The sequence below is a fragment of the Notamacropus eugenii genome, chromosome 3 (genome assembly GCF_028372415.1).
Source record: "Notamacropus eugenii isolate mMacEug1 chromosome 3, mMacEug1.pri_v2, whole genome shotgun sequence".
NCBI classification, from domain to species: domain Eukaryota; kingdom Metazoa; phylum Chordata; class Mammalia; order Diprotodontia; family Macropodidae; genus Notamacropus; species Notamacropus eugenii.
The window spans coordinates 466,396,872-466,411,611 of NC_092874.1; the positions used below are offsets into that span (position 1 = coordinate 466,396,872).

At 39.3% G+C, this 14,740-nt stretch overlaps 1 protein-coding gene across 10 annotated transcripts in view; it reads left to right on the forward strand.

Moving 5' to 3' along the window:
* The window catches only part of CFAP20DC (CFAP20 domain containing), a 215,152-nt gene that overhangs the window by 160,297 nt on the left and 40,115 nt on the right, over positions 1–14,740 (forward strand). For 9 of the 10 annotated variants that reach the window (XM_072598796.1, XM_072598803.1, XM_072598804.1 and 6 more), the window contains one exon: positions 9,275–9,336. In XM_072598796.1, coding sequence (XP_072454897.1) covers positions 9,275–9,336 — 62 coding nt within the window. Of the gene's footprint in view, positions 1–9,274; positions 9,337–12,150; positions 12,238–14,740 lie in introns of those variants that run through there. The other variant, XM_072598801.1, reaches the window with a different exon arrangement.

Genomic DNA, 14,740 nt, shown 5'->3' on the forward strand with positions numbered 1-14,740 from the left:
TGAAATGGCGTATGAGACATTATCAAGGAAATGAATGACTAGAAAATGGAGGTGAATAATTCACACAGCCTGACAAAAGAGTTGAGAGAGGGACAGAACTGATTGCTTAATCCATTGTTGTTCTCGAGATACTAAAAACCCAAGAGGGAGGCCTTCGGCATTTAGGAAAATGGCTCCACTGATTATGACCAGCATCGATGGAAGAAGCTCTCCCACCAACGACTCACAGATCTAACTGGTCTCTGCATGTTCTCTAGAGCACAGACACAGAAAACTGCCCATTGACAGATCAGAATGCTACACCCAGACGATTAGATGGGCCCGTGGCTAACAGGTTCAATAGACCATTTAAAACTATGAGGATCCTTTAACCCTAACTAAGGCTGCAAGAAATAATGTTCTGTCTTCCGTAGACATTGGTTCAGTGGATACTCTTTGCCTGTCAAAACCAAATTCTTACAACTGAAGTTTCTCAGAATTACCTCTTAGAAAGTATATGGCTATTGCTGTTATGGATCGGTTTAATTATTGCTATTATCAATTTGATTATGATATTAAGGTTAGGGAGACTTTTCATTAGGCAGGAAACCAGCACCCATGAAATTAACCAGTCTGTATATATGTATGTGTGTGTGTGCACGTGCATGCGTGCGTGTGTGTGTGTGTGTGTGTGTGTATGTGTGTGTGTAGGAAGGAAGGAAGGAAAGCTTTATTAAGCACCTACTATGTGCCAGGCACTGTTCTAAACACTTAATAAATATTATCTCATTTGATTTTCACAGCTCTGGCAGGTAAGTGCTTTTATTATTTCCATTTAAAGTTGAAGAAACTGAGGCAGTTTGCTGATGTAAGTTTCCTAATATAAATTGATGTTTAAGACAAAGTAAAAACCTCTTTTAGGCCAAATTTCAGTTCTTCCATGTCCTTCTAAGCTATATTATTTAACTTAAAAGTGTTGACAAGGCCAGACGCTGACTTGTGTGTTTCAGAAGAGAAGACCATTGAAGTCTCTTCCAACTCTGAAATTCTTTGATTCCATTTTAATGCAAAGTTTGTTGCTCAGTCGTTTTCAGTCATGTCTGAATCTTTGTGACCCTATTTGGGGTTTTCTTGGCATTTCCTTTTCCAGCTCATTTTACAGATGAGGAACTGAGGCAGGGTAAAGTGACTTGCCCACACAGCTAGTAAGTATGTGAGGCCAGGTTTGAACCCAGGAACATAAGTTTTCCTGACTCCAGACCCAGCAGTCTATCTACTGTGCCACCTACCTGCCTTTAATACAAAATATTAGTTTTAAATTTTCATAGCTTTTATAACTTTATAAAGTTTTTGGTAATACAAAGTATTAGTTATAAAGATGCATATTAAATCAGAAGTGTCAATCACACAACCCATAAGATGTAATTAGGAAATATTTAGCAAAATCAATAAAAAATAGAATAGAATGTCAGTATGGGGTTTTCTGAGTCTGTATGCCTTCTACAGGCATCCTTCTGTAAGAATTACTGCCCCCCCCATTCTGTCTGAATTTGACAGTTTGAAATATGAATAAGGATTTGCATGTTCAATGATAATCTCAGCCTTGTCATTTTTATTATTTATTATCGTCCTGTTTTATTTTGTAAACAATTACTAGAAGGAAAAAATTCAGAAAAAAAAGTTGAGAGAATATTCTTGACAACATAGCTAGATTATCATTCAGCAAAAGGCTTGATAGAAGTCTCCAAATGCTTTCATGGCTGAGGGAAAAAAAAGAATTATTTGGTCTGGCACAGGGGGGTGTAAACACAATTAATAGGACAAAATTAAGAAAATGGAAATTTTGGCTCAATGGCAAGAAGTCTCCCTGACAGTGAGCCAAAAATGAATTATGGGCATGTCTAAAGTCAGGAGGTGGCTGCTCCATCATGCAAAGCTGCATGTGGAGCCAAGGACTAAGCGGCAGAGCCCACCGAGTTTATTGCCGGAGAGACAGTGATCCTGAACTGGGCCTTTCCCAGACGAGATGATAAGTTAGGACCTTTTCTTAACCTCATTTCTCTTTTTGTTCCCCTGAGAAATAATAAAACCTTAATGACACAACTACTTAGTATCTTGTTCAGGGCAGCCATAAAACTAAATGTGGGGTGTTGCTCTTCTCTACTACGCCCCCAGCTGCTGTGTTATTACACTGTCATTGCTCTGGGGTGCCTCGATCCTCGTTGCTCATGTTGCTCTCAGAGAAATGTCTTTGAAATAAAATACTAAGGATTACAACAGAAACCAATTCTATTGAAGTACAGTTATCAAACTACCAAAAAACTAAGTCCATGGACCCCTGAATTAAATAGGAATATTCAAAGAAATAATAAAGGGAAAGGATTCACTATAAGGAACTTATATCATCTGTGTCCTTGATACATCTAAGCCCTATTAAAACCTATTCATAATGTGAATACATGCCATTATACACTAGTCACTGCATTCTGACGTAAAGGAGCAAGCATAGGACTCTCTAAAGTCAGGAGCATGTTTAGTCCTGGTCCTGACCCCGAGTGCAAATCACTTTCCCTCTTCAGGCATCAGTTCCTTCATATATAAGAGGTAGAGTGCATTAAATAAACTCCAAAAAGTCCTCCAGCTATAAGGTGCTCTGGCTCTACAGTAGACAAGGCTCCTATAAGGGGTCACAAGTGGAAAAAGTTTTAAGAAGCCCTGCTGTAGTCCCTCAATAATTTATTTAGTTTTCAAGCCCTTTGGATGAAGTCTGAGACACACCTACCTGATTCCAATCTCTAGATGATTGTGACTGTGGATTTTTGTATGGGGGGCTGATTGAAGCAACAGCAATAATGATACAACAAGTGCACTGGGGCCTCAATACATTGTTCCTAGAGTAAGGCTGTTGTGAGAGGTAACATTTAGTCAATGTTGAGGCATGTTCCCCATTTATTAACTTCAAGAGAAAAGGATCAAATGACCAATTAGGGCTCAAGATGATCTTGGCATCCAGCTACTTGTAAAAAATAAACCAAAGCCTGAAGGTTAGCCTACGTGATCAGACTCTATAGTACCAGATGTTTTTTGTGAAATATCCTTTTTTAATTCACTCATCAATGTTCAGTGCTCTGTCATCCACTCAGGGCTAATGCCTACTTTTCAGAGAGCAGCCACTATAATCCCCACTAACTATCCTAGAGAAATTGCTGAGATTGAGGCACAAATGTTTATCTGTGTCTTTGAATCTGCAGTGTCTGATCGTACTTTCATGTGCCTTGCCACACCTACAATTTCAGTATGAATATCATAGAATCATCTAATATCATATATTGAGGATCCATAATTTCGTCGAGAGAACTCTCCACCAACTCAGATCTCAGTTCTTCTATACCTTAAATGATTGTCATGAGTGATTAAAAATAGCATGGCTCTGTGGTCAGGTGTGGTGGTGAGCTTCCAAATGTAGCCAAGTTGGGTCACCAGTGAATGGCTTCCTTGAAGAAACAGAAAGCTGCAGCATTAAAATCTAAATATACCAACACTCCATTACGGATGAACTTTGATAACTCTGGAGGGAGCATAGTCTGCCTACATGTAGCAACTTACACATCTGCCTTTGGACATGCTTTTTGTTATTGCTATGTGTCCATGTGTCTCTACAGACATTGACATTGCTATAGATAATCCTGGTAGTTGTAAGTATTGCTTTGGAGGGCACAACTGACCTGCACTACCCTCTCCTTCCCAGCCTCTTTATCTCTGGAGAGTTTAATCAGTCTACTTCAATCATTAGCTCTGGGTTTGTAGCCTGGGGCAGTATAATGATCCATTAAGTCCACATGGTCCCCTTCTCTACTGCTTTATGAAATTTATATTAAATGAAAAGTTAGAAGTAAAATCACAATATTGTAGAACACCTCCCCCACCCCCACCACCACATAGAAAATCTCCTAACGTTTGGATAGTTTAGGCAGAGGTTTGGCTTTCTGTTCCAACTTGAGCTTATGTTTATCTAGAAATAATTCTTGGCCTCTTCGTGGTCTAGACAAATCAAGTTTCAGTAGAAAAACAAGCAGATCAGGCTGTGGCATCTGTAGAAATACTGAGAGAGTTAAGGGGAACTCCCTCAGCCCTTGAAGAGATGGGGACAAGCTGAGATCTGTCTTCCAAGATGGCGACAACGATGGCCTTCCTCAGGCTGCCCCTTTTCCATGGCTGCTCCTCATTTGGGTTGTTGTTCTGTTCTTCCCCATTTAGCTCATTAAACCTAGATAAGGGTGGAAAGTTGGCTCCATTGCTGTACTGCCACTGCTGTTCTACTTGGCTGTTGAGGCCCCTGCTGCTCCCACTAAGTCTCTCTTTCACAATTCTGTGTGTCTCCTTAAGAATACCAGGGCATGAACCAGCTAGAAAATCTTGACACTTGCAAATCACTCTCAGTTTTGAAGGGCCTATATTTGTCCCTCTGACCTACAAGTCCCAAGATGTAAGTCATAGTTCCCAAACTCAAATAAGGGTATGGTTCTCAAAGTCTTTGTCTCAGGACCCCTTTATACTCTTAAAAATTGTTGAAGTCCTTCCCAAAGAGCTTTTGTTTATGTGGGTTATATCTATCAATATTTACTGTATTAGAAATTTAAATGCCATAATATTATTTTGAAAATAGTTTTGACCTCATAGAAGGTCTTGGGGACCACCAGGGGTCTAGTGTAGAGTTGTCAAACTTTTGGGAATCCCTGTAAAACTCTCTAGTGCTGCTGAACTAGATTAAAATGTAATTGGAAGACGTTTAACAAATAAATAAAATGACAATACTACATAGATAATGTTAGCTTGTGGGTTTCCCAAGTCAATATGTGGCCTGTAAGAATCCCTGTTTTATTTTAATTTGACACTACTGGTGTATAGGATACATGAACCAGCCCATATGTTTAAGATTTTTAATAGGGAGATAAAACACATGTACAGAAGAAAATTTTAACAGTGAATAAAAGGGGGAAGTAGAGTATTCTGCAGTGTCAGAAGAAAGATCACTTCCAGCAAAGACATCACAAACAAGCTGAAATCTGTATCTGTGCATATATGGTTTCCTTTCAGACCCTCGTCTCTCACCTGGACTCTTGCAATCTCCTGACTGGCCGTCCTGAACACAGCTATGAAAGGAGTTTTTTGTAGGTGTCACTCTTGAGTGGCTCCCTATTATTTTTAGGATCAAATATAAATGCCTTGACTTGACTTTTTAAAGTCAATCAAACCCTAAACTGCCTTCCCAATGATGTTAGACATTACCCACCTTCCAGTAATCTTCTTTCCAGCCGGACTGGCTTTCTTGATATCCATCACTTGTGGCACCCCATGTCCCTTCTTTTATATTGATTAATGCCTCTTCCCCCTCATATAGAGGTAAGAAATTATAGATCATAGTTAAAGTATGGCAGGTGATCCATAAAGGATAAAAATGGGTGAATAACATGCCATAAAGGTAGATTGAGGCTAAATTATGTCAGGCCTTGAATGCCAAAAGAACTTGGGCTTTATTTCACAGGAAATGGACAGACTTTGAAGATTTTTGAGCAGAGAAATTAGGATCCAAGATTGGCTTTAAAAAGATTAATGTAGGGCAGAGCCAAGATGGTGGAGAAAAGGCAGGGACTCACCTGAGCTCTCCCAAATTCCTTTTCAAACAACTTTAAATAATACCTCAAAACAAATTCTGGAGTATCAGAACCCACAAAAAGATAGAGTGAAAAATTTTCCATCCCAAGAAATGTTAGAAAGTTAACAAGAAAGGTTCCAGAGTATACCAGGGTGAGAGTGTAACACAATTCACCACAGTATGTGAAAGCACACTTCAAACCCCAGCAAATAAGCAGCAGGCCTTGAGAGTGACTAAATCAGCAGAAGCAACACCAGCTTCCAGAACCCTCAGCCTTTGAATGGTAAGGGGATTGGAAAGCTAGTCAGAAGGAGATTACAAGGGTCCCTTTGTTGGGGCTGGGTGCAGGACTCTTTTGCATCACCCACACTGAGATCCAGGTCATAGTCCCAGGATGAGGCACTAATACACCAAAACTTGTCATAATCATAGAACAGAGACCCTGGTCACAGTTTCAGGAAGGAAAAGAGTGTTTGTGGTCACTCATCGACCAGAGATAATCCACGACATCCCTTAGATACCATACATCATCCCACCTTGGAAGAACTAAAAACATACAGACAGACAGAACTATCTTTGAAAACCGATGAGCAAAATACCTAAAACTTGAGACAGTGCTCCCTCTTCCCTGGGAGCAGAGTCCAACTTTAGTGTAAAGTTAAAAGTCAGGAATGGGGAAACAATAAAAAAAAAAAAAAAGATCCTGACCATAGAAAGTTATTATGGTGACAGGAAAGATCAAAAACTCAGATATGAAGACCACAGAGTCAAAACCGTTACATCCAGAGCCTCAGAGAAAAATGTATATTGATCTCAGACCCAAAAAGATTCCTGGAAAAGCTCGAGAAGGAATTTAGAAATTAAATAAGAGAGGAAGAGGGAAAATTGGGAAAAGAAATGAGAATGATGCAAGAAATCATGAAAAAAAAGAGTCAACAGCTTGGTTTATGGTGACACACACACACATAAAAAAAAAACTGAAGAAATTAACACCTTAAAAAGCAGAATTGGCTACATGGGAAAAGATATGCAAAAATTCTTGTAAGAAAAGAACACCTTAAAAAGTAGACTTTTCCAAATGGAAAAGGAGGTAGAAAAGATCACTGAAGAAAATAATTCCTTAAAAATTAAAATTGGTCAAATGGAAGACTTCATCACACTTCAAGAGAAAAATCAAACAAAATCAAAAGAATGAAAAAAATAGGAAAAAATGTGATATATCTCTTGGGAGAAACAAATGACCTATAAAATAGATCCAAGAGAGATAATTTAAGATTTATTGGGCTACCTGAAAAGCCCTGCTCAGAAAAAGAGCCTGGACGTTATATATCAAGAAATTATCAAGAAAAGCTGCCCTGGTATCCTAGAACCAGCAAGTAAAATAGAAATCGAAAGAATTCACCAATTACCTCATGAAATGAAAATGAAAACTCACTGGAATATTATAACCAATTTCCATTGCCTCCAGAGCAAGGAGAAAGTATCCCAAGGAGAAAATATCCCAAATATCCCAGAAAACTCAAATATTATGGCACCACAGTCAAAATAACACAGGATTTAGCAGCTTGTACATTAAAGGATCAAAGGACTTGGAATATGAAATTCCAGAAGGCAAAAGAGCTAGTGCTATAACCCAGCAGAGCTGAATAGAAAACTTGACTTTCAAATACAGGACTCAGGAGAAGGATAAAAAGGCAAACTGGAAAGAGAAGTCATAAGGGATTCAATGTGGTTAAGCTGTTATCTATTACTACATGGGGAGATGATACTTGTTAACTCCTAAGAACTTTATCATCATTAGGGTGGTTAGAAGGAAGCACATGGGTGAGAGCTGAAGAAAATGGGATGGTTATCTAAAAAATAAAATAGGGAGGGGAGAGAGAGGAATGCACTGGAGAAAGGGGAAAGGGAGGGATAGAACAGGGTAAATTATCTCACATTAAAGAGGTGCAAAAAGAGCTTTTACAGTGGAGGGCCAAATGAGGGAGGTAGGGGGAGGGGAGTGATTGAACTTTACTCTCATCAGAACTGACTTAAAGAAGGAATATCATACATACTCAAGGGGATATGCAGGCAGAGGGGGTGCTGTGTGGTGATAGAAGAGAGGATGGATTAGAAGAGGAGGTAATCAAAAGCAAAACATTTTTGAGAATGGACAGGATGAAAAGAGAGAGAGTAGTATATATGATAGGAAATGGGATGGAGGGAATTACACAATTTGTAATCGTAGCTGTGAAAAAATTTTTACAGCAAGTCTCTTTTTAAAAAGCCTCATTTCTCAGATATATAGAGAACTTATTTATAAAAATAAGAGCCAGTCCCTAATGGATAAATGGGCAAAGGATATGAACAGGCAATTTTCAAATAAAGTAATCAAAGCGGTCTATTGACATACGAAAATAGTGTTCCAAATCACTATTGATAAGACCTCATACCTATTGGATTGGCTGATATGAAAATGGCAAATGTTAGGGGGAATGTTGAAAAAACTGGAACATCAGTGCATATAGCAGCCCTTTTTGTGGTGCAAAGAATTGGAAATTGAGGGAATCAGTTGAGGACTAGCTGAACAAATTGTAGTATTATGATTGTGAAGGAATATTATTGTGCTAACTGATGCAAAGTGAAATGAGCAGAACCAGGAGAACATTGTACACAGTAGTTTTAATATTGTACAATGACCAGCTATGAGTAGCTTTAGCTATTCTCAGCAACACAGTGACCCAGGACAGTTCATCTCCAGGTAAAGAATGGGTGGAATCTCAATGCACATTGAACCATACTTTTTCTAACTTACCTTATTTTTCTTGTTTTTTGTTTGTGGGTGCAGGTTTTTTAGTTCCTGTTTTCTTTCACAACATGACTAATACAGAAATATGTTTTTCACAACAGTACATGTATAACCTATATCAAATTGCTTGCCATCTCAGTGAGGGGAGAGGGGAAGAAGGAAGAGAATTTGAAGTTCAAACTTTTTTAAAGAATGTTAAAAATTGTTTTTACATGTATTTGGGGGTAAAAAAATATTTTTAAAAGATTAATGTAGAATATGTATGAAGAGGAAGTAGGGAGAGAGAGAGAGAGAGCCTAGAGACAGGAACACCAACTCCAGTTATCCCAGCAACCTAGGGAAGAGATTATTAAGACCTACACTACATAGTAGCAGCTGTGGCTGAGAGATTTCAGATGCAGATATTAAAAGGAATTAGTCAAGGATTGGCTGTCGAGAGAGGGAGTGTAGAAATAAAAAGGACACAAAGTTTTCAAAACTAGACCACTGAAAGGATTTTCAGAAGAAAAGAAGAGGTTGCAGCCCCATCTCCAAACTTCCTCTGCTAACACCTCCAGTGCAACACCTCATTTTTCTAGATGATGCAAGGGTAAACCACCCTTCCTCCCGAAGGTGGCCCCCCAGAGCAGCTGAACTTCCTCTCCATTTAGGGTTCCAGCAGTCACCCTGAGAGGTTGGGGCTAGTTTTCAATACAGTCACTGATGACCCAATATCAGTCAACCAGTTGATAAAAGTGAGGAATTAGTTGATGAATTCCAAGATGGAGTATGTGCCTAAGAACAGCACTTTTTCAAATAAAACATTTTCAGCAGTATTTTCTAAGTACTCCTTTCACTATGTTTTGCAGCCTGTCAATCAAGGACGTCACTATCAAAAAGAAATGGATCCTCCTTCTCCTTCGAACCCTCGGTAAGCAATCATCAGCTGTCTTAGAGAGGAGAGTGTAAACTCCTTAGAGGATTGACTTGGGTTTTGTCCTGTCTGTTTATCTTAAGAATAAATGCTAATCACAACTTTTATTTTTAACTGGCAAATGATAATCATTATATTTTAAGACTTTTTCTATAACTTTAAAGCATTTAACATTTACTTCTGTGAATTTAGATAATCATTTCACGTTTCAGAATTTCTTGGGTTCGAATATTTTTAAAACCTCAGATTTATAAGGGAACATTGAATAATTTAATAAAACCTCATCATCGTTATTATTCATGACTTACATGGACATACTGTTTTCAAGTTTACAAAGTGCTTTGACAGCATTGCAAGTATTATTGTTCCCATATTCCACATTCTACTCAGAGCAGAGAAGTCCCACAGCAAGAAAGGACCAGACAACTTGGAGAAAGCACAGTCTAAATTAGACACTTACAGATAAATGAATTTGTTTTACTTTCAGTTACACAAGTTACTCAACAAAGCTATTTGTCTTACTTATTAATAAGATCCATAAACTTATCTAATATAATCAATAGATGAAAAGGCTATGAAATTAGTGTCTGCCAACATTGTCCTTTCCTTATAAATAGCCGTTTCTGAAGGACTTCAAGGCAATTTGATTTCTTTAGAATAAATGTTTTTTCCTGCCAATTTGTTTATTTCATTCATTTCTTAGAGGTAGCAGCACAGAAAGGGTAGAGGAGCACCCTTGGAATCAGGACTTGATGCTTTACGAACCTAGTGAAACCTAGCACATCCAGACAACTGTGAGACTCCAAGTTACATGGGAAGTGCCGGTCTCCATTGGGGAAAGGAGTTCCCAGACAAAGAATTCCCCCCTTGCAAGTTAAAACCAGAAAAACAAATGGATTTTCTGAGCAACACCTCATTTTTCTAGATGATGCAAGAGTAAACCACCCTTCCTCCCAAAGAGCATAGACCCTCAGTTAATAACATTGGAATACAAGGGAGGAGCAGTGTGATGTGGGGGAAGGAGCCTTGGATGAGCACCAAAGTGCGTTGGAGCCCAGCTTCTGGGCTTCCCTGCACCACTAGGTAGCAGGGAAGCTTTGGGCCAATCAGTACTGTCTTTGGAGATTTATTTCTTTCCATGTAAATCAAGGGGCTTAAGATGCTCTCAAAGGCTCCCCCCCCAACCTCTGTTGCTGTCTGCTTAGAGCCGCTGTGCTAGCTGAAGCATCAAATAAAGTAATAAGGCTGAGCATCCAAATAAGACACAAAATAATCTCATTACTTTATAATCAGACGTCATATTTTCTTTTGTGGATGTTCCTCATTTGTGGCGAGGAACCTTCTGTATTTAAATTCTTTTAAATTTAAACTGAAAATACTTTCTGCATAAAAATTTAATGTAAGATAGTATACTTGTGTTCCAGAAAATAGCTCTGCAGGTACAAGATTGGGAAGGGGAGGTAATTATAGGTACCTGGAAAAGATGTGGAAGAGTTTCAGAGGCCAGCAAGCTTCCTTGGACAGCAGCCTGACTTGGCTCCTAAAAATGCTTATGCCCTCTGAAGCCATCTGAACAGAGGCACATCTTCCAGGAATAGGCAGGTTCTGGGATCCTATGGCCCTCTGCCCTGGTCAGACCATGCCTGAGGACTATACTTAGCCCTGCGTACCCCCTTTGGAAAGGACCCAGAAGAGGATAGTCAGAATGGTGAAGGGCCTCATCAGCAAAATAGATCACATGCTTTATATCACTCAGAAAAGGTCATTTACATTTTCATTTATTGAAATTAAAAGTCAAATTTCTTCAGAAAGAAAAAAAAAGCAGTCAACTTAATTTGCCATTATGTTATCCACCAGTTCCCCTAGAAAATTGTTTTACAGTCAATCAGAGAATCGGTAAATTACCTATCAGGCTGTTGTGCCATAAATTCAGCAGCCTTTGTGATTTACCAAGAAGGCATTATTGGGCCATAAATATAAAAGGTGATAAAATTATGAGGTCAGCATGTATCATCATATAAAAATTGGAGAAATCGTATCTTGTTAAAAAAAATTTATAACTTATAATTGAAAGCCATGCCTCATGTCTTGACATTTATTTATTTTATATCTTACCAACTATATCCTGGGCTATTATACCCCAGAGTAAAGAACATACTTTAAAGGATACAGATAATTAAAATGGAAAAAATAAAAGAACTCTGAAGGAGCCATAAAAGTAGGAGCCTATCATTCTACGCACTTAACTCAGTTGCCTTTCCAGGATGAGTCTTGGACTCCATCCTGAAAGATCAGCATCTTAGGCCTCAAGAGGAAGAAACATGAGTCTCTGTATGAAACTTGTACACTTTCTACTTCTTCAAATTTGATATTTGGTTATAATGGAAGCAATGGAGTTGACTGTACCTTTCTTGTGAGGGAGAAGCAGCTATCATTGAGGAAACAAAGGCCCATGTACGCAGTGATCCAACGTGGCTCATGGCTGAAGTGTGTTTTTCCCATCATCCACAAAGTTGATGACCTGAAGGAGCTGCCTCCGTATCTGAGTTCTGAGATGAAAACCACGCAGATGTAACAGATATCATCAGGAAAGTGAATGATGGAAAGAGAAGACAGATGTCTCCCCTCAGAATGTAAACTTGTTGAGGGTAGCCATTAAGTAGAGTGTTAGCAAACATTAATATCTCAGCCTTCTTGTCTCATATTAGGAAACTCGCCTTGTTGAGTAACTTGTGTAGCTGGAAGTATTGAAAGTTTATTTATTTAAAAGTTGTCTAATTCAGACCTTGGCTTTTGCCCTTTGTACACCAGGGCCTGGCACACAGGCAGCACCTAATAAATGCTTGTTGATGGATTGGTCAGCCATGTACAAGCGCTAACAGCAGATGGACGACCAGAGTGTTGAACTAGTATCCTTGTCATCGGGTCAGGAGAAGTGGAGTGAGACCTCCAGCGCGTTTGATAGACATTGCTCACCCACAGTACTTGTGTGTGGACCTGGACATGATCAGTCTCCCTGCGATCTCCACTTTTTGAGGGGACTCCCAAATCAGTGAGATCCCACAGCCAGTGGAGTACTGGAGAACGTGAATGAAATCCATCAAACAAGAACCTAAGTAGGGGCCACAGTACATAGAACGTGGGGCCTGGAATCAGGAAGACCTGAGTTCAGATCCAGCCTCAGACACTTCCTAGCTGGGCAAGTCACTCAGCTTCTGTCTGCTTCAGTTTCCTCATCTATAAAATTGGGATGATAACCTCACAGGCTTGTTGTGAAGATCAGATGAAATTCTTATAAAGCATTTAGCACAGTGCCTGGCACATAGTAGGTGCTCTGTAGTTGTTAACTTGCTTTTATTTATTTCTTCATTCAGTTATTTACTTGTTTCTCATTTATTACCCTGTACTATATGATTAGAGTTGTTAAGCCCAGAGCAGGAATCAGGTGATACAGGCAAGAAGAGAATACAAGGAAGTAGAAGAGATGGAGCAGGGAAGTTGGACATCCATCTTGTTAGAGTTGGGTGTCTCTGTTCCAACAGTGTGGCCCTAGGGACCAAACAGGATCTCAAGCCCTGGGTGTCCACACTGTCACGTTACAAATGGCACTGCCTCTTAGAACGGCAGTGGCCTTGACTAGATCCAGAAATGTCTCTTGCAGCCCCAGACATTTGGAGAGAGTGGGTCAGGGAGGCAATGCCACCATCCTCCACACAGAGAAATGCTGCCTCCCTAGACTCAGACATTCTGCCAAACCAAGCAAAATGGATGCCTTGTTCAGGATAGCAGTTTATTTTCAAATGCCTTTTCCTGGTATTCTAGGCTTTGCTGTGTTCTCAGAGCAGCAGGCACATTTATTTATATGTTTGTTTAGAGTCCTCCAAACAGTCAAGGATATTTTTGCTTAGTCCTTGATTTTACAAAATAAGCCATGATTCCCTTCTGGGCAGCGGCTCCTAGAGATGGAGCCCATAATCAGGGCCTTCTTTCAGAGTATGATGACATTTGCTGTTCTTGCTTCAGCTTAGATAAATTGGGAGTAAGAGTAGTGAGAGGCTTGCTAAGTTTCTGGGGGGAAATATCTAAGTAGTTTAACAAATAAAAATTTTGTAAAATAACTCTAAAATACCCAAGCAGAAGTAGATAGCACAGCCTTTAAAAAAAAAATGCATTTCTTATCTCTGTTCTAAAAATGTCACTGTTGGTTGTGTTAGGGCTGGAATTCTTGGTAGCTCTGTCCCATGTTTATGTGCTATAAACGTATTTCTATCTATAATTGGCCGATAAAGGCCTCCAGTCTTTGACAAATGATTAATACGCGCTGACCCTGCTTCCCCAGCTCAGCACAGGCTGACTGAAGCCAGCGCTCTTCTCCTCGGCCCCTACATGGATTACATCCAACCGATCTTATTGTCATCGTTTTTCTCTTCTCTGCAGGCTTGGGGAATTTCCAAATGGAGTAAATTTTATGTCTTTCCTTTCTATTGGTTAATATTTTTTCCAAACAGAAAGAAAATGTATCAAAGAAAATGTATTTTAAAGCCATTATTAAGTTTTATATGCATTTCATGTTTTAACGGTTACCTTCTGTTCTGAGTAGCTTCAAAAGTAGCACTCATTAACAAGTACAAGATTTTAATTCATTTTAATCTGCCAAAATTTTATTAATAACAATAGCTAACATTTCTATAGCAATTTGTGGCTTATAAAGTGCTTCCGAGATTATCTCATTTGATCCCTACAACATCCCTGGAAGTAGGTGCTGTTATTAGCCCCATTTTACAAAGGAGGAAATTGAGGCTGAGAAAGGTAAAGTGACTTGAACAGGACTGCACAGCCAATAAAGGCCCAAGGCAGGATATATTTAGGTCTTTCTGACTCCAAGTTTGTTACTCAATCTCCCATGGCACCAACCTGTCTTTTAAGAGCATATTATATACATAATTCTTGCAGACCATAGTATAATAAGAAGTTTTCATTAAGTCATCAGGACAGATTTTTTTTAAAATACATTACATAGGTTGTCTTTTTTCTGAATCTCAGTTACAGCCGGTAAAATGCCCAGTGCTTGAAGGCAGGGCCTTAGATCAGTTTCTTCTTTGTTTTCTAAGACCTAGCCTACTAGTCTTGCCCACAGTGGGTATTTAACAATTGCTAGTCAAACTGGATTGGATTAGGCTAGGTTAGATCAGATGAGATGGGATGGGATGGGATGGGATGGGATGGGATGGGATGGGATGGGATGAGATTGGATTGCACTAGATTAGATCAGAGTGATTGGGCTGGATCAGACTGGATTGGATTGGATGGTTTGAACAGGTGCCAAATGTTAAGTTAGAACTCTTCACCACAGACCAAGGGCTTGGGGCCCTGCAGTCATCAAATGGAATTCAGTCGGTGA